This window comes from Pogona vitticeps, chromosome 4 (genome assembly GCF_051106095.1).
Source record: "Pogona vitticeps strain Pit_001003342236 chromosome 4, PviZW2.1, whole genome shotgun sequence".
NCBI lineage: Eukaryota > Metazoa > Chordata > Lepidosauria > Squamata > Agamidae > Pogona > Pogona vitticeps.
In genome coordinates, this window is record NC_135786.1 from 229197015 (window position 1) to 229217355 (window position 20341).

At 37.8% G+C, this 20341-nt stretch overlaps 1 protein-coding gene across 4 annotated transcripts in view; it reads right to left on the bottom strand.

Annotated features, from left to right (window-relative positions):
* ASAP1 (ArfGAP with SH3 domain, ankyrin repeat and PH domain 1) overlaps nucleotides 1-20341 on the bottom strand; it is a 145939-nt gene that overhangs the window by 37967 nt on the left and 87631 nt on the right. For all 4 annotated transcript variants that reach the window (XM_072999342.2, XM_072999340.2, XM_072999341.2 and 1 more), the window contains 13 exons: nucleotides 19945-20074; nucleotides 17033-17118; nucleotides 16095-16170; nucleotides 14963-15049; nucleotides 13741-13844; nucleotides 12182-12251; nucleotides 7033-7120; nucleotides 6655-6703; nucleotides 5831-5994; nucleotides 5495-5628; nucleotides 4965-5056; nucleotides 1459-1645; nucleotides 696-781 (listed from right to left, as the gene is read on the bottom strand). In XM_072999342.2, the coding sequence (XP_072855443.2) occupies nucleotides 696-781; nucleotides 1459-1645; nucleotides 4965-5056; nucleotides 5495-5628; nucleotides 5831-5994; nucleotides 6655-6703; nucleotides 7033-7120; nucleotides 12182-12251; nucleotides 13741-13844; nucleotides 14963-15049; nucleotides 16095-16170; nucleotides 17033-17118; nucleotides 19945-20074 (1353 nt within the window). The remainder of the gene's footprint in view (nucleotides 1-695; nucleotides 782-1458; nucleotides 1646-4964; nucleotides 5057-5494; nucleotides 5629-5830; nucleotides 5995-6654; nucleotides 6704-7032; nucleotides 7121-12181; nucleotides 12252-13740; nucleotides 13845-14962; nucleotides 15050-16094; nucleotides 16171-17032; nucleotides 17119-19944; nucleotides 20075-20341) is intronic.

The window sequence follows — 20341 nt, forward strand, 5'->3', positions numbered from 1 at the left end:
AAGTCTAGACACTGAAAACAGCAAACAGCATTATACAAAAGTGCTTAAAGGCACACTACAATACTGCTTTAATGCAGAGCAGTGGTGCAGCCATATTTGGAATAAGATAGAAAAATCTGGTTGTCCCTTCAAAATGGCTAGTGTACAACTTGAAGATATTTTACAAAGGGGAAGCAAAATGATAATTGAGGAAGTAGATAAAATGTTGTTCCCCTCTCTCTTAATGTTAGAACTCGGGATCTCCAAATGAAGCTGATAGGCAATATATTTCAGGCAATTAAAATATTTTCTAATGAGGAACTCATTGCCATATAATCATTTATTCATTCTATTTATAAATAAATGAAATGTAAGCTATATTGAGCTTTTAGGAGAAGGATATAAGTAAAATGGGTAAATGAGAAGATGATACAACAACGGTTTCAAATGTTTTCAAAAGAAAAGGAGTAAAACTCATCAAGTACAGTTTTATCAACAGCTACTGAAAACAAAAACAAGACGACATTCTGTCTTCACATCCAGTGTATAGTTTTCTCCAAAACAGCACAGAAAGAGGAATGTTGGGCTGGAGAGATGTGGCATGGCTTTTAGTACTTTAGTTTGAGAAAGGTGAGGTAGTACATATCATTATTATTTCAACACTTTACAGAGTAATTCAATTACGACAAGTCAGGATACCAGCAAATGGTCTTTACCAGTTTTGAACAAGGAAGTCAACCACAGGGAGTGAAGTCTGGTCAGCAGTCCGGATTGCTACATGAAGGGCTGTTTCACCTGGTTCCTAAAGGACAAACCAAAACAGCCAAACAAAACAAAGTAAACTGAACAAAACTGTAGCGTTAAGGACTTAAGACTTCTTTTCATTCAGATAAAGACATGCTAGCATGGAAACGATGTGTCCCTTACAGACATGCTTGTATGTGATTATGAACTATGCAGCTCTCAATATCAATAGCTGGTTTCAACACTAATGGAGCCATATTCCTTCAATCTTTTAAAAACCTTCAATACTGTGGCCTCATAGTTATGTGGTCATTTCCTCCACCCTCAACGGCCATTTAGGACAACTACACTTCACTGCCTGCCTAACCATTGTTATCAGCAGAATTCCCAGCATCAAAGTTTACAACATGGTCTCAGAACAAGGATAGACAGTATTACAAATTGCCGACAGAACCAAGGCAAGACTCTTCTGAGGCTTGGGTCAATGTCCAGGAATTGTACTGAAGGGCTAAAATGGTTATTATAATTAAGATAAAGCATCCATTTTAATCTGATCTGAGACAAAAGCAAAAGTATAGTTCTGAATAGCAGTTCTTGCACCACTACATTGCCTGGAGTTATTATGAATTACAGTCCAACATCTGAAGGGCCACACTTTCCTCCCCTGCTTTATAGGATAGTGTGGCTTGCTCTGGGGAATCATCCTTTTCAGACCACTTGTCAGATAAGTCTTACCTGTCCAGGATCCAGCAATGGTTCCATTAGTTCAACGCCTTCTATATAGACTTGAAGTAGTGCAAGTAAATCCCTGGATTTGACAGCCTCAAGTAGTTCATTCAGTTTAGCGGCTGCAGAGAGGCAAGTCTTTCTGCAGAACTTACGTTCAACATATTTAGCAATAATAAATTCTTTACGAACAGACCTGAGAAAAGAAGGGAAAAATTATTCCTAGAAAGCCACTAAGCACTGTCACACTACTTTTAAATCAATCAACCAAGTCCATTTTCAACTTGAGGCCACAGATTAAATTTTAAAAAATTATCAGGACATGTATATGAGGAACAAATCAGCTATAATGTTTTCAAGTATCTTCCACAACCTCCTTGCTGTACTTAGAAGGAATGGCCCCTACCCCTATCAAGCCCATTCCTTTTGTAAGTATCAAAATACAAGGAAGTAGCCAATTTCTGGTCACTTATTACAGATGGGCTGTCACTCCGGAATCCAAGACAGGATTGCTCTACCAAAAGAAGCATCTCTTTGAGCTCTCAAATCAAGTCTATAATGATTTACAAAGGTCAGAAGTTGAGACCATGTTGATGCTCCACAAATGTTCTATATATCAACCCCTCTCGCTATTGTAAAAGCCATTGATGTCGTTGAAGGACCTTTGATATCTGAGCCAATTTTATCGTATTAACCACTCATTTAACGACTGTGGAAAACTATTTAATAATATGCAAAGAGTCTAGATGTTTTTCTACACTCTTGTTTTTGATAAATAGAAGGACAGGAGGGCCTTCTCTGTTGCTCTCTTCATATCTAAGATATGTAACATCCTTTCTAAGCCGTTTTGTGGTGATGCATAAAAGGTTTGTAATATCAGTGGCTGAGACATGAGAACTGATGACACTATTTTTGAGAGCAAGCGTATGTCCATATATATATCTTTGCTAAATTAAATATATGGTGGATCATCTCTCAATGCAGAAATCTCACTTGCTCTTCTTACTGAAGTCATAGCAGTTAGGAATGCTATTTGGAAAGTCATGGGTTCAAATGGACTTTTCATTAGCTGTGTCAACACTAAAGCCAGAGATAGTGCTTGCGGTGGCTTCGTATCAGAGTAAGTATTTTTCAAACTATATTCGCGAAGGCTTTTACGGCCGGGATCTAATGGTTGTTGTGGGTTTTTCAGGCTCTTTGGCCGTGTTCTTTAACAATTTCTTAGAGTTGGATCTCTACACAGCAGTGAGGATGGGTGATTTTCAGGTTGATGGGCTACTATTGCAGCTATGTACACCTTCATAGATGAAATTGACAATTCCAATCGCTGTATGTGAAGAGGAAATTTAAAAGTAGTCTGTAGTGAAACTGGATTGCTATTCTCATTAACTGCTTATGCATATTCCATACATTTCTTCCACTGGTATTTATTTATTTATTAGATTTAGATCTAGAACGTGTCTACTCTGGGCAGTATATAAATCATACACAATCACAGAAGTCACACAATGGTTTAGTAGATGGATTTCTTGCTTGCTGCAGAATACGCTTTATCAGTGACTTATTCTCCATGAAGACAACTTCAGTTGTTCTATATCTAGGTGGCACATTGATTCCTTCTGACGTTAGGTTGTGATACATTGGCAATTTCATTCTGTCTTTTGCCATCAGCAACAGAGTAGTGAACTTTGGCTGGTGTTATCAGAATTACATCTGATTCATCTTGTTTGATCTTTAGTATTCTACAATGAATCATTGGAAATGGGGGAAACATATCCATCAGGCATCCTTTGCAAGAGACTGTGAAGACATCTCCCAAATAATGTTTCCTTTTGTTTCCCCAAGAACACTACATCCTGCATGTTCTGTTGTAAGAAGCAAATACATCCACTTTCGGCTTTCCCCATCTGTCTTCCAGTATTGCATACTGTTGAGACAGTTCCCACTCGTGTGTCTGTGATTCAATTTTGTTGATTCAGGGAGCCTACTCTTTTAATACATACTTAACTTTTAAGAACTTTGATATTTTAGCATTTCCTGCTAAATATTTCTCAGCAATGTAGATAAACTAAATCTGTAAAATTAGACAAGCTGATGTTGCCTGGAATTATTGCAACAATGAAAAAAACTTAATAGATGAATATTGATACGATTGGAAAAATGGTCTGATCTCATTCTGGAACAAATGGCTCGGATTCAAGCTACTGTATCTAAAAGACCACATCTCTGTCTATGTGCCTGCTAAGCATTAAGATCATCAAGGGAGGCCTTTCTCTCAGTCCCTCCACCTTCACAGGAGCACAGGAGAGGGCCTTCTCTTCCCCAAGACTCTGGAACTCCCTCCCACAGGAGGCCAGGCTGGCCCCATCTTTGCTCTCCTTCCACAAGCAGGCAAAGACCTTTCTCTTCAGGCAGGTTTATCCTTAATGACTGATGGTCTGAGAGAGATTTTTTTTAAACTGAGTGTTGTGCTAGGTAGTTTTAAATGTGTTTAGCACTGATTTTACTTTCTGCTTTTAAAATAATGTTTGTTTCATTTCAATATTTGTATACAGTGGTGCCTCGCTTAACGATTGCTTCGTACAACGAAAAATTCACTTAACGATGGCTTTTTCAGAGCAATCTTGTACTTCACTTAACGATTTTCCCTATGGGCGATTTTCGCTTAACGATTTCGGGACCATGTTTCACTTAACGATGACAGTTTTAGGTCCCCTTGTTTCGCTTAACGTTTTTTTAACAGCCCTGTTTTTGCTATTTTTAAAATATTCTAAAATGTTTAAAAAATGTTTAAAATGCTTGGAATCGTTAGTGCACCTAATAAAACCTTCGTTAACTTAATTTGGCTTTGTTCTGAGTCTTTTTGAATTTTTTGTGAATTTTTTCCCCCATTGAAATAGGCTTCAATGCATTTCAATGGGTTTCGCTTAACGTTTTTTCCTATGGGGATTTTCGCTTAAGGATGGTAATCCGTTCCAATTGGAATGGATTATCCGGTTTTCAATGCATCTCTATGGGAAATGGTGTTTCGCTTAACAATGTTTTAACATAGCGATGTTTTTTTTTTGAACCAATTAAAATCGTTAAGCGAGGCACCACTGTACTTACTGTTTTTAGCTTATGGATATTGTTTTTTAATGATGTAAGCTGGCTTGGGTCCTTTTTAAGTAGAAAGGCAGTATAAAAATATTTTAAATAAAAATAAAAAATTAAATGGGATAATGACAGCTGTGACAAAAAAGGCTTCTGATTCCCCCCCCCCCGCCCCCCAAATAGAGGTCTATAAAGTTCTACAGGGCTCTTAGGAGGATGTTCAGGTGTCAGATTTTCTGACCTGAAAAATGGCATTCAATAACAAAACTAGATTTTGTGAAGTATAGCATCTGAAGTCTTGTCTAACTGAGGTCTGTATCCACAAAGTTATTATTTTTGTTTTATTCTGTCTTTCTTGCTAAAAAACAGAACACATATCCCATGAAAATTTTGCCCGAATATAATATTCTTTCATGACTTACATATCACTCGATGGAGTAGGTTTTGGAGAAGGACTTGGCAAGTTGCCCTCCATAAGTTCATTAAAAATATTGTTTCCTATGTTCTTGACCAACTGTAAAAAAAAAGGGGGGGTGGAAGCAACGCAATTAAGAATCTGCTTTCAGACTGCAGTCTTAGACACATAATGTTTGAAATACAGTGGATGTTTCCATGTTATGATAAAGGCTGCTTCCTTTCCAAGTAAATTGAAACATCTAAAAAGGACCAATACAAACCTTCTAAGAAACTGTTTCCTCTAAAATTCTGCTCTAATCTATGGTCACCAATAATTTCACATTGAAACAAAGAAGTGCAGAAATCAGAGTAAGTCTACTCCTGCCACTGTCTTTACAGTGACCTGCAGGATCACACAGAAGTCTCTTCCAACACTAGAGATGATGGGGACTGAGCTTGGGCCCTTCTCCATGTAATTATTATTCTTTATCAGCAACCAAACAAGTTTATTAGTTCTAAGGCAAGGGAATCTTAATTTCTTTGTAATGTTCCTTACCAAGAGTTCAGATGTTCCTAATTTGTCTAGCTCTAAAGACTGTATTCGAGAGACATGAACACCCATTTCTCTATGTATTCCAGAACATTCTATGCAGGTTAAAATACCCAGGTTAGTTGAAAGCCATGTTGGATCTGAACAAAACAGAACAAAACAAAACATTAGAAAAAATGTTATTTTAATTCACAGTAGTGCTAATGGACATTGCATTGTAGCAGTAAAATTACTACTGATACTTTTGCTAAAACTGTGAATTTGTATCCCTCTGCATTTCCCACAAACAAATGTGTCAGAAAAGTAATTTCCATGTCAACTAAAATTCATTGATAAAAATACCTGGTGATCCACAGTCACAGCAGACATCATTTCCAGGTAACCTCTGGATGTCATCAATAATGGCTTTTGTAAGATCATCTAAACTATTGTCTCCTGTGTTCTCTTCTCCACGGAATGCCATATTTAAAGCCTCTTCTTTACTATTGGTCAATACTGATATCCATCTAATATAAAATATAAATGTTTTTAATGTTTTAGTTAAGCTGTGACATTTTTCTCTTTCTCCCTCAGTTTGACTAGAAAACAGGTCTTTCAAGACTAGGCTGTGGGGCGTGTGTGTGTCAGGAGTCACCTGCTTGTCCCAATCTAAGAGTGAGGACTCTACAAGAGAAAGAGTAAAGCAAAGGGTGAACTTAAATCCGGTTCTGCTTTTGAAGATTTCCTATGCCATGAGAAAGATTGTGATCAAAGTGGCTGGTTTCACATGTCAGAACTCAGTTGACAGTGAATCATTCTACAAGGCACAGGAGGGGCATGACTCATTGCACATCAGGCCAAAAAGGAATACGATTTCTATCTTATGGATTGTACTAAATCTGTTCTACTATGAATACTTTAAGGTATATGATTCATCATTTATATAATATTCAAAGGAACAATTCAAGCACATATGTTTGCATGCATTAGAAGTCATATTTTTTCAACAAGGAAGTGTTCAGAAAGTTAGGAAATTGGACTTTTACAACCTAGATAACTAATGCTCAAATGAGGTGTAATTAGGTGAGCACAACTATAGCCATTCATAGTGCAACCAAATCTGTTATGTTCCATAGATGAACAAAATTAAATTGCAGCCTTAAGTCAAGAAATAAAAACATGCTTACGCTACATAGTCTTGCTCATCTTCTGCTTGAAAGTGGTACGTTCTGTTATCTGGAACAGAAATGTGTAAATGCTCAAATAATGAACATAACCTAAGGGCTTTTACTTTTTTTGTTTTTGTTTCAAGATTTCAAGACTCAAATTAGAAAAAAAATATATTTAGTATCTTAGAACATATATTGGACTGTGTCAAGAAATGTTCAATATCTCTGTTTCAGTAGAAAACATTCTGATCACTTTAAAAAGAATAGTTCTCAACATCTTCATATAAAATATCTATAGCGGGGGATGCTTAGTAATTATACAACTTAAAATAGCTATCCATGACAACCCAATGCAAATCATGATGAACATGCCAATTAACTTTAAATGTAACATACGTGATATCAGGTCAAACGATTTCTTGTCTTCAGCATTTGGTTTCACCTGGCAGGTTAGTAAATACAACTTAGCAGGCTGCCTGTTTGACTAAAAAAAGATGATCTTGTTCTAGTTAAAACATTCTTGATTTGGCAACAATAAAATATTGTTCAATTCTGCTGTTCTAAGATATATCATTATATTTTAATAATGTATTTTAAACTCAGTGATGTATTCATGTGTTGCGGAACACACAAACTGTACCTTTAGCTTAGTTAGTCCACAATGTATTCATCTTCAGGTTAAGTCATTCATAATTGTGGAAATATTTAGAAGAACAAACTTCTTTTTAAAAATTGAAAGAAAACCAACTTTTGGTTAAAATGCAAAGCAACACATGCTTATGACTTATACAGTCCATTTTTCTCTTTAGAGACATGTCTGTTTTCATCTCTGTTAGGTTCCACTGTGAGTATTTAAGCACACATTACACAAAACTGCAGAATTTATAATCCGCTCATCCTCACAAGGAAATATCACTACCAGAGGAAAGGGGGTGCCCACTGCAATAGCCACCTCAGTCTGTTACATCAACAAAAAAACCCCCAAAAATCAGCCTCATGGCACAATAAATACTAGCAGTATTATTATCTGAAGCCGTAGGCGGTGGTGCACAAAAATTACACCAAATAAAAAAAATGTTCGTCATTAAAATGACACAAGATTCTTTTGCAGTTTTCAGTTCCACAGTCTGGAGTGGAGAAGAGATAGGCAAAGCAAGAGAGACTGTAAAAGAAGGAACTTTATGGGGATTTGATTAAACACATTTGCATGTAAGTGTTAGCGAAGAACTTTAATCTATATCAAATAGTTTTAAAAAGTGAATAACAAGTCATCTCAATGTACTTGCTGTCAGCTATGGAAGGGCAGAAATTTTATTCACTGCTTATGATTTCACTACCATCTGGTTTTTTGACACTGCTTCTTAGTACCAAACCAGTCAACAATGCATCTGTTGACTGCTTGTGGTTTAGAAGGCAAACTCAACACAAGGGGGCAATGTCTACTAAAGGCTGATAACTCTCAGGAAATCTGACTGTAATGTTCTTTTTCCCAGTTCAACCTCCTCTTGTTCCAATGAGGACGTTCTTCTTTCTGCCTCATTCCATATTCTCAGACTCTGCCAAAAATCTAAGTCATGAGTTCAAATCCACGTGATGGAATGAGCACCCGTCGCCTGTCCCAGCTCCCGCCAACCTAGTGGCTCGAAAGCAAGCAAATGCGAGTAGATAAATAGGGACCACCTCGGTGGGAAGGTAAACAGCGTTCCGTGTCTAAATCACACTGGCCATGTGACCACGGAAAGATTGTCTTCGGACAAACGCTGGCTCTATGGCTTGAAGAGCGGGATGAGCGTCGCCCCCTAGAGTCGGACACGACTGGACAAAAATTGTCAAGGGGAACCTTTACCTTTATTACCCAATAACCTGCCTAGTTCATAGTAGTTCACAGTGTGGTGAATTATAATCTTGTATCAGAGGGTAAAACTTCTGATCCTCTTACTTCTTTCTTCGTACATTCATATTACAGCACTATACAACTGAAATTATGAACACATATGAAATACAGGTAAAATGAATAAGAAATTAAAATGTTAAGATAATTTGCCTCTTTTTGACCAGAAGCAAGCTACTTCATGGCCGTTTGCTAGATAAATTTTTTTTGCACATATATTGTGGGGCATATATTGCATGCACATAAGTGCTGTATTGATTGAATTTCTCTGTAAAGAAAAAAATGTCTGGTATCCAAATGGCCCCATTTTACTTGATTATTCTTTGATCTTCCTACTTCATTTGAAATCTATTAAGTGACTTCCAGGTGTTTCAACTACTGTGTTGTCCTGGTGGGAGACACTCTTCAATATTCATCCATTCAGCAAAGTATGTTGTTTTTTCTCTCCACAGGTTTAGCCCAGCTTCTTCTGTCAGCTTTCATATGTAACATTTCCCCCTAGCATTATTTTTGAATTTGACTCATGAAAAGTCTAGTGATTATGTAATATTAAAGATATATTAACATTAATCTGAAACTGAGAGGAAAACGGGGGGAAGGTATTAACATAAGTGACATTTAAATGCAGAAGAGAAAGATAAATTGTAGCTTACTCTTTATTAAGAACTACTGTGGGAGACTTTCTACTTCATCTCATCTATTAGCTTACTATTAGTCTCACTGTTTTTCAGGGAATAAAACATAATTATGTGCTTTACAGATGTCTATACCAAAACATCCGAGTCTAGCAATCAGTGTTCTTGATAGAAGGCTCCACTTAATATGTATTTAAGGTGGATCTTGTTTTAATTGATCTGAAATGTGAAAACCTATAGTGGCAAGAATCTATATTTGCATTAGGTATACCTCTCTGCATTAACAACAGTAAGACGTTAACAGAAGGCAACAGGGGCTAAGGCAGAAATATATAAAATGCTCTAATAATGGACTAAACTTTATTAGATTGTACAAACTATCATGCCTCTCTAAAATAAGTACAAAACAAATATAAGCAAAAGTTTCAGTGTCCACACATTACAATTTACACAAGGACAGCCATGTTCAATGTGTTTTGAAACCATCTTTCAATTATTTTTGTGGTACTACTTTGTTTTCATTATCTGATTTAAACGTGTGAAGTCTATGCTAAAGGTAAAGGTTCCCCTTGACATTTAGTCCAGTTGTATCTGACTCTAGGGTGCGGTGCTCATCCCCATTTCCAAGCCGTAGAGCCAGCGTTTATCCAAGGACAGTTTCTGTGGTCACGTCACAGGCGCAACTAGACATGGAACGCCATTACTTCACACCATGGTGGCACCTTTTTATCTACTTGCATTTTTACATGCTTTCGAATGCTAGGTTGGCAGGAGCTGGGACAAGCGATGGGAGCTCACCCTGTTGCGTGGATTCGATCTTACGACTGCCGGTCTTCTGACCTTGCAGCACAGAGGCTTCTGCGGTTTAACTCGCAGTGCCACTGCATCCCCGAAGTCTATGGGTTCTTTCAAATTTGCTTTAATCAAAGCACCATAGCTTTCCAGATAGTAAATGCCATGCCTGAAAGCTAATTTCAGAAGAAAGGACAAAGTCTTCATAGTGAGTTCTGGTAACTATTGATCGGTCCATGTGTGCCTAAGCTTAAGAGCTTGGGAGCACCTTCACTTTCTTTTCCATCTCGTCAGGTTAGCACGCTGCTCCTTCCTAGAGACTGGAAAACTTTATCTTTTTGGACTATAACTCCTAGAATTTGGGAGCGGGAGTTGGGTGGCTTCACATGGATGTTGAACTCAAAGTGGGGACTCTTTAATTAGTGGCAATTTGCCACTGCAAGTGGCATCAGTTCCCTTATACTCGCATAATTTACACAAAAGGACTCTGAGCATAGATTAAAATCTACTTTCAGCTGTGATTTTGGAGTCTGGTTTTGAGATTGTCCTGATCTATGCAAACAACTGTAGCCTTAGTTATCAGTGAAAATGGAAAAGGAGAGGAAAACTGTCAGGAAAAGAGCAAAACATCATGTGAGCCTGAGGGGTGTTCCTGATCCCTCAACCATGGTTAAGAGACTGGGAACATTACCGTGGCTCTGAACTCATTAAAACTGGATTTGCGTGATCTCTAAATATGACTGCTCAAGGAGTATAACAAAACCACCTATAAATACTAGCCACAATCTTCCTTTCGAACAATTCTTCTAACTCTGAACGCAACTCATATATGACTCCATTTTTAAAAAATGAAGAATACAAAAAATACTTTGCCTAAAAGTCATCTGTCAATTATTATGCCAAATAATTGTGGCCTGGCAGCCAGATGGCTGGTATTATAATAATAATACTAATAATGCTGCTGCTGCTGCTACTACTACTACTACTACTACTACTACTACTACTACTACATAATACTAATGCTAATATTAACACTAACAACAACAACAACAACCTTCTCCTCAGATATTGTGGGACATAGATCTCAAAAAGAAGCCTAAAAGAGCTAAGGCTAGTTAAGATGTAGTCCCAAACAAAAACTTCCAAGATAAGCAGAGAATGTGGTTAGGGCACTAACTAGTAGTTCCTGCTAGATTACAAACTTCTTGTTACTACATGTAAAAAGGCAAATCCTATGGATAGTACATCAGATTCTAATGAAACTACAAGATGAAATACCATTGTCATAACTTTAGGCCATACAACTTGGATGATATTATCAGCAATATTCAATTCAATTTACTTGAAAACTTCCTGTTCCCCTTCTTCAAGCTCTAAGGCCCCCTAGGGCTCCCTTTTTACCTGGGGAAACCTTCAGGAACACTGGGCTTTTGCACCATATAGATATCTATGTAATATCCATCCATGCTTCTTTCTCCCCCCCCCCCCTTTTCTTTCTCTTCTGAGAAAAGAAAGCTAATTAGAAAAGCAGCAGTCGCATAGCACTTTAAAGGAGACTAACAGGAATACCACCCCTTTCCTGAAAAGGAAAGAACAGTTGTTCTATGCTTTTGATCTGCAATGTAAATTATACTTATGCAAAACCAGAAAAGACCATGATGTTGGGAAAGTGTGAAGGCAAGAGGAGAAGGGGACAACAGAGGACCAGATGGTTGGACAGTGTCATCGAAGCGACCAACATGAATTTGACCAAACTCCGGGAGGCAGTGGAAGACAAAAGGGCCTGGCATGCTCTGGTCCATGGGGTCATGAAGAGTCGGACACGACTTAACGACTAAACAACAAAAAACTAGATTTATGCAAATAAGAGGCAAACTGCCCAGCTGCAGGTAAAGTTAATACAAATTTGAGGGCTTGGAAACATTTCTTTTTTGATGAAAACTTGAGTTCACATAAGTAAACTGAAACAGCTGACCACTACTGCTCCCACTGGGCGATTATTTCAAGTGATGGCAATAGTCATTTGTTTAGCTGTATGTTTATGTTATTATATACACTAACTGGGAAGTGAGATGCAACTGGATTAAGTTCCTTCAATTTCAATGAGATTACCCTTAAGCATGACGAAGTCTCAATCCAAACAAACATTTAATTTTTTTCACATTCATTAAATACAGAAACTAATTTTATTATAAAAGCAGCAATCTGAAAATAAAAAGCTACTTACAGTTGCATGAGAAATGGTCAGGACCCCATTTTTAACAGCACATTTTCTTCTTTGCCAAACCTTTCTTATTCTAAATGTTGGAGGAATGTGACACAATTAAAAAAGGTTCATGAAATGGCAGCTGCAATTACTGAGGGTATTATAAAGATTACACTGAAACTTGTTCCTTCTTCTAATCGATCCATAAATGTCTTACATAACAGAGCTAATTTTCTTAAGGGTAGTAGCAGCAAAGTTTTGATATGCTAAACATCAGAAAATGAAACCTGTTCCTCATGTTTTTGCATGGTAAAATACAATGATAAATATTCTATGTTAACTACCATATATTACCCAATTGTTCAGAATTGGGATTCTTTCATTAGATGCTAACAAAACAATGCAGATGTACGGAATTTTGTGGCTAAATTCCTTCTCTCTGCCCAGAAAACCCAAAAAAGAATCCTGATGTTCAACTAATTTTAAACCTTTTAAATTTACTTTGTGAATTTATACTGTACTTATATTGTATTTTATCGGGCCTTTAGGTGTAGAATAAATTTGTATTGTATTCTGGATATATGAAATTGTTATCAGTGTACTCTCCCCCAACAGAAGTTCAATTCAATAAAGCTAAAATATAAATCTTTGCATTGTTAAGATATATTTCAACATACTTTCTTAATGCTGTATCCAGAAGATTTACTACCCTAAGGCTGTATGTCTTTCTTGATGTGTATTGAGCACCTCTGAGAAAAAAGGATTGCAGAAATTTTCCTTCTTAATTGTCCAGTGACCAATGTATTTTTGTCATGTGGCTTAGCTTCATGCAACATATTCCTTGGAAAAAATATGTTCTCAATCTTAAACCCAGTGGGTGGTTTTGCTTGTGCTTTATTCACAGACAGTGTATATCTCTAGAAGCCCCAATAATTTCATTTTATTATAACACGGCTTAGAAATGGTTGTTGTGAGTTTTTTGGGCTCTTTGGCCATGTTCTGAAGGTTGTTCTTCCTAACGTTTTGCTAGTCTCTGTGGCCGGCATCTTCAGAGAACAGCACAAAAGCCCGAAAAACCCACAACAACCATCAGATCCCAGCCGTGAAAGCCTTCACTAATACACGGCTTAGAAATGTTCCCTGTGATAAAGCTACGAAAAAGAACTATGACATGAATGAATTATTTTTCAGATTATACCCTCAAATAGCATGGGTCTTCTCCCAACAGTTGGGGAAGAAATTAATATTTGCATAATACTGTACATTTTACATTTATATGTGAAATCAACTTTTATGAGAAGCCTAGTCTGCTATGTAAAGATAAAGATTTTGAAACAAAAGAGAACAACTTTCCTCCCCGGACAATCACCAGATATTTGGGTCTAACAAACATCTACACAAATGATTCCACTGACTCTCATTATATCCCATTTATTCCATGTACATTCTAAAATATTGTTAAGTCAAATGAAAAACACTTCATCTTGGGTAACAAGGGTTTTTTTTATGTAAGAGTCCAGAACACATTTTATAGCTCTTACTTACTGCATACATCAAACACTAAGCTCCACAACACATACCCATCGCTCTTTTTAAGCAGGTAGCCTGTTTTTTCACTTCCAAACTCCTTGTTCCCTTGAAGTTGGTGCATGCTGTAGCCCCCTCCCTGCTTACTCTGGGAATCCTAGAAGGGGGAAGAGGAGAGATAAAGACATATTTCTCTTTTCAAAATCCTTGTAAAAATTCTTTTGGTTTCATATTAATCCCTTCTTTTATAGGTCCACAAAGAAAAAAACACATGATCATGCTTTGCATAAGACTTCAAATTTTATACATAGAGCTTTCTTTTAGAAAAAACAACAGCAACACATTTTATGATGTATTGATGAGACGTGATGGAGGCTTTGAATGAAAGGTTACAGAAAATTTTAGTAAAAAATAAAATATTTCAAAAATATTGTTAACAAATGCTGGTAAGCTGTAGAAGCAGTATGATATGCACATTCAGTAATAATATTGTTCTTATTAAGCTATTTTTTAATCAAGCGACACAATTTGTGTTCATGGTTTTAAACCAGCAGTATGAAATTCAAGATATGTATACAGACACACAAACACACTACTCTAAAAATACATTTCATATGTATACATCCACCCTGATGAAAAATACAACAGAAAGGTCTGCAGATGTACCATGAAAACAATGATTCATTAAAGCAATGACTTACTCTCCTAGACTTCGATCAGGAAAGGCAAAGGCAACATAGGAAGAAAAAAGTAGAACATTTAAGACAGTATTATTGCTAAAAGAAGAATATTTGTGTACATTTTGCAGTCTCGTTATTCCAGCAATTTACAGACTATAGAAAAGGTACAGGTGGAATACTTGCTGGGGAATAGACCAATGTAACATAAGTCCTTGTACAAACAACATTAAAAGGAAAAGGGATAGGAAGTAATAAACCATAGACATTCTATGAAAGATATGTTCTGATAAAGGTGACATGAATTTTGAACCTGAATTTATTTTTACCAATAAATAATTTAGAACTTCCTCCTCTGCTCCCCGTCTTAGTATTTGCACATCATTTAAGAGAACAGGGCTCAAAGGCTAAAGTGATGCATTTCAATTTCTGTGGGATGAAGTCCAAGAAATAAGAAAGTTCCATGCCAAATGTTCTTGTGTTGAAAACATTGCATTCTTCCATATACATTTAACACATTTTAAATGAACGCAATAAATAAAGGTGGCCCAGGAGTTTAGTCTATAGTCAGTACATATATTTTGCCTGGAATTCTTACCTCCTTGGATTCACAATGTAAAGTCGACTTTATTAAATCTCTCAACGCCGTTAATTGTTTTTTTTCCTCGTCCTGCGTCTGCTTGATCTACAGTAAAAATATTCATGATTACTCCAATTTTAAAAGACCTTATTCACATTTCTAATGGGCATAAATTCACCATGAAGCTTAAATGCAGTAAATGTGGGTATCTTTCTCAAACAGGCATGTCCATTTAAAAAATGTCTTGACCTTTCTGAACACTGAAAACATGGAAAACCTGCCCCAAGATACAGTACTCTGCTTTAAATTCTAAGTTAAAGAAATTCCAATTCTGAACTATTTAAGTATCATTTATCCAAAATGCTGGTCAATCTCTCCATGTTTATATTTTTATATAAAATATATTCATATATATAACACCCAAATTTTCCTGAGCCAGTCTGCTAAGAGATTATGCTGTTTAAAATTTCTAGATAGGTAGCTAACTACCTCATACAGCTTTATTTTTCAAGTAAATGTAAGAGATGCTTTTAAGAGGACAATTAGAAACAGTTCAGGTAGTTCGGTTATCAACCCATATTCTTCCTATTAGTCCAAGTAAACTAGCTGTTAATTCAAGGCAGTTTCCCACAATCTCAAGACTCTTAAGGTTTGGGCCTCCCATTGCTAGCATTCCTGATGATTCTGCTCACCATGCTAGCAAAACGAATGGGAGCTGAACTCAGAAATATGTAGAAGAGACCAGGTTGAGTAAGGCTCTTTCATGTGGTCTGAAGGTTGCTAACTCAAACAAGGAGATCTGTGAAAGATAATTTTGTAAATCAAGATGCTTAAGAATCAAACATTTCAAATGGTTGTTGTAGGAGGTTTTTCTTCCTAACGTTTCATCAGTCTCTGTGGCTGGCATCTTCAGGGGACAGAGTCAGAACTCCTGTCCTCTGAAGACGACGGCCAGAGAGACTGGCGAAACGTTAGGAAGAAAAGCCTCCAGAACATGGCCAAACAGCTTGAAAAACCTACAACAACCACTGGATCCCGGCTGTGAAAGCTTTCGAGAATACAAACATTACAAATGTTTATTCTTTACTGGGTATCCTCAGATTAAAAAGCTAACAAAACAGACAATGTACCGGTCTTATGAATGACTTACATTATAAAGGTCTGCGGCTAATTTTTCTACATACTGTTTCATTTTATCAGCTGTCTTCAAACCATCCTGAAAAAAGCTTCAAAGAAAAGTCTCATAATTAATGTGCACATTATACGAGATTTTTTTCCCCAAGTCATCAGTAGTTGGGAAATTTATGAACTAAAGCCTAAAGAAGAGAAGACAGAAAGGCTGTACAATACCCAACTCGAAATATTTGAAGGATTGTCATGTGGGTACTGGAATAAGCTTGTCTTCTTCCTCTAGTCTGCACATAGCTGAACCCAAAGTCATGGATTTAAATCATGAAAAAGAGGATTTGCCTAAGGATCAGAAATAACTTTTGGAAAGGAAAAGCAGTTCAACAATCGAATGGTATGCTTTGGGGGGACATGGACTCTCCTTCATTTGAGAGATCAGACAACCGCCTGTCACTGATACTTTAGGTATGAATTCCTGCTTTAGCAGGGGCTGGGAATCTTACAGCTCTGCAGTTTTCTGATTATATTTGTTTCTGAAGTGTTCAAGTATGTGAAGCGAATCAACAATGTATTTTATACATTTTACATAGATATAAATAGAAAAAACTAAAAATTGATTTTAATGTCAGCATACTGTATTTCCTATTCACTCAACACATTTCCCCTCACTTTCTGGAATATGCAAAGCTGTCACATTTTAAAATTAACTTATATGTCAATTGAAAAGATAATCAAATTCAATGTTTCATGTGGAAGCCGAAAGAATGAAGCACCATCTACTTCATAGATCTGTTTGCTGAGCCGAAGATAAAATAAATTTGTCTTCCTTTTTTTTTGATGTAGAAGTATTTTACAATCCTGTGCATTTCCTATAAAAGCAAATGACACCACCAAAACAAGAACAGCATACTCAGTTTTAACTGATATGCCATAGCCAAATAACAATAAAATTATACTTACTTGCACTGAGCATGGTAATATTTTATCAGATTCTGTAGAAGATCTACACCTTTTTTGGTCTTTATCTCATTCACTTTGATAAGGTACTGTAGAAGGAAAAAAAAATACAAACTAAATAAATAAATATTGGGACTGTCAGCTGTGCTCAACGAGATTGCACTAACTTTCCCAATTTTCCCCACACTGTTGTTCACCTTGTATCTACTACACTCTCCTATACTTTTAAAAACACTTTTCTAACTTCAGTGAATTATGTCAGATAATTTGAAATAAGGTCCTTAAGATATTTCTAAAGCACAGCACTGAAGCAATCATTAAACACATTCAGAACTACAGCTAAACAGTTTTGCATTAAGGCCCAGGCAACTAATAAGCCTCAGGTTTTCCCATGGCAGATCTACATCCTAAAAATTAACTCTCAATGCCTGCCTGCCATGCCACAAAACATCCAAAAAAACGAACTCAGAAGTGATTGCAAATTCACTTTTGATTTCAAATTGTATATTAAAACACAGTGTCTGATCTAAAAATAAAAAAGAGCTTACCTGTAACTCTGGTTCTTCAAGTGGTCATCTGTGAATTCACACTAATGGGTTTTATCTATGCCTGTGCAGAGCAGCCTTGGAACTTTCTAGCTCGAGCACATGGTGCCGGGACCTCCCACACACTGGCTTTAACTCTGACCCCAGCACCAAGTGCCTCAATTCCTTAGAACAGAGGTCCCCAACCCCTGGTCTGTGGCCTGAGCCAGACCAGGCTGCAGAGACAGACTTCCCCCCCACCCCCGCACACATCCCCCTCCACAGCCCATTTGTGCCCGCGCCCCCATGAGCACTCAAACACCCCTTCGTGCATGCGCATGAGTACCCCCTGAGCACCGTGCTGCTCTTTGCACATGTGTATGAGCACGACTGCACAAGCACTGCACCGCCCTTTGTGCATGTGCATGAGCACGCCAGAGCACCCCCCACTCACATGAGCACACCCCCCCGCTCCTTCGCACATGTGCATGAGTACACGGGGGTGCCCCACCTTTCCCAGCCTTCTCCGCGGGGCTAAAAGGTTGGGGACTGCTGCCTTAGAACCATCCGCCGCTGCACAGCCTATAGGTGCACATGTGTCGTCCAGCGGGGAGGAAGGGCGGGAAGTGTGAATTCACAGAGGACCACTCAAAGAACCAGAATTACAGAGTTCTTTTTCTTCTTCGTGGTCTCTATGAATGCACACTAATGGCTGACTAGCAAGCTCACTCACTTGGAGGAGGGTCGTCATGAAAGCACTGAAGACAAGGCAGCACGAACCACCACAGCCTTGGCTTTGGCCCGGACATCCAAGTGATAGTGGCAGGCGAATGTGGACAGCGTGGCCCGTGTAGCAGCTTTACAGATGTCTGTAATATCCACCCCACGAAGAAATGTGTTGAAGAGGCCACAGTTGTTGTTGAGTGGGCCTTAGCTGTACCTGGGAGAGGAACCTTAGACAGTTGGTAGGCCAGGTATATTGTCACCACAATCCATCTAGAGATGGTCTTGGAAGCACCTTGCGCTCCCCTAGAGGGGCCATGAAAGGTTACAAAGAGTCCCTTCGAGGTACGGAAGGTGGAAGTTTGGTGAATATAATGAGAAAACACTTAACATCCAAGGAGGGCAGTGCCCTCTCCAGTGGTGAGGTGGGTGTCGGGAAGAAGGTGGGGAGGACAATCGGCTGGCTTAAATGAAAATGAGATGAAACCTTAGGTAGGAAGGAGAGGTCTGGGTATAGGGTCACATTGTCCGGGTGAGACTGGAGGAATGGAGGGTTCATTCTCAAGGCTGCAACCTCCCTTGTCCTATGAGGGAGATTGCGGCCAGCATGTGGAAGGTCCCCGCACCATGTGCTTGAGCTAGAAAGGTCTGAGGCTGCTCTGTGCGGGAGCAGATTAACCCATTAGTGTGCATTCACAGACAACACAAAGAACAACTGTTACAATAAAATTACTTTGAAGAACCTTTCCCCAGTCTATAAATTCCCATCTATCAATCTCACAATAGATTGCAAGTTGGAAAAAAAAAACCCACTCCCAGAGGCCTTCACAAGCAGAAAAAACAAATACTTTTCTGCATGTAGCTGGTCTGGGTGTCTCTCTGTGTGTACAATTTTCTTACCAAGCTACTCTTTGGGAGGTGCATGTGGACTGCAATCTGTAATTTGCTTTACAATGTAATATCCCTATACAACTCTCATGAACCTTATTATAGCATGCAAATTTTATATACTATCTCATCTGAACTAAATTCAAAGTTCATGACAAATTATGGTCTGTTATTATAAACTCCGGGAGGGAGTGGAAGACAGGAGGGCCTGGCATGCTCTGGTCCATGGGGTCACAAAGAGTCGGACACGACTTAACGACTAAACAACAAAATGATCTATATATGCCACAAACGATAACTTGTGGCTGCTTATACACAATCTAAACAATGGTTTGGCAGCACATGTCAACACACTCAGTATCTAGAAGCAAATTAAGAACCATAGGAAAGATTTTGCTCAAAGGATTCCTTTTTATATATAAAACATTGTCAATAGTCCATATGAATAGCTGATTATATGCTTGACCCTAATAATCCTATAAAAGATCACGGACATCCAAGCCAACGTACTGACTTGCACAAACATTTCAGGATCAGTCCATTCAGCTAGAACTATGTAGTTGATGATTGGGCAAGTAGCAAAGATGACATCTTCCTCAATGATCAGGGCTCTGGGCCCACTGCCCATAAGAACTACAATGGTTTTAATGTGACAAACCAGCTATTGACAAACCAGCACCTTCATTTGCCAAACTCAGCATACATTAACATTTGAAAATTACATGAATAAATACAAAAAAGGACTGCGAAACTTTTGCAATCGGTAAAGCTGTTGCCTACCTCACACATTTGTAACTGGAAGAAACGTCGTTCCTTTTCCATATCCTCGGCAATTTCAGCTCCCGTAATTTCAGTCCTTATCATCCCATGCTGTTTTGCATGTTCTCTTTTTTCCTTTTCAATCTTTGTGCTGTAATCGCATAAGCATACATTGAGGAAAACTAAAAAAACCCTATAAGTTATATTTGACCTGATATTAAACTATACACATCATAACAGTGACTCAAGTTTTCCTATTATAAATATTATAGAAATTTCAGTATAAAACAAATGTAGCTTAAAGCCAGATTCATTCCCCTACATTGATTTGGGTGTTCCATTTTGCAATGTGCTACAGCCTTTTCAACATGCCTTTCTCCTTAAAAAGCACATAAGGTGTCTTACAACATTTAAGAGT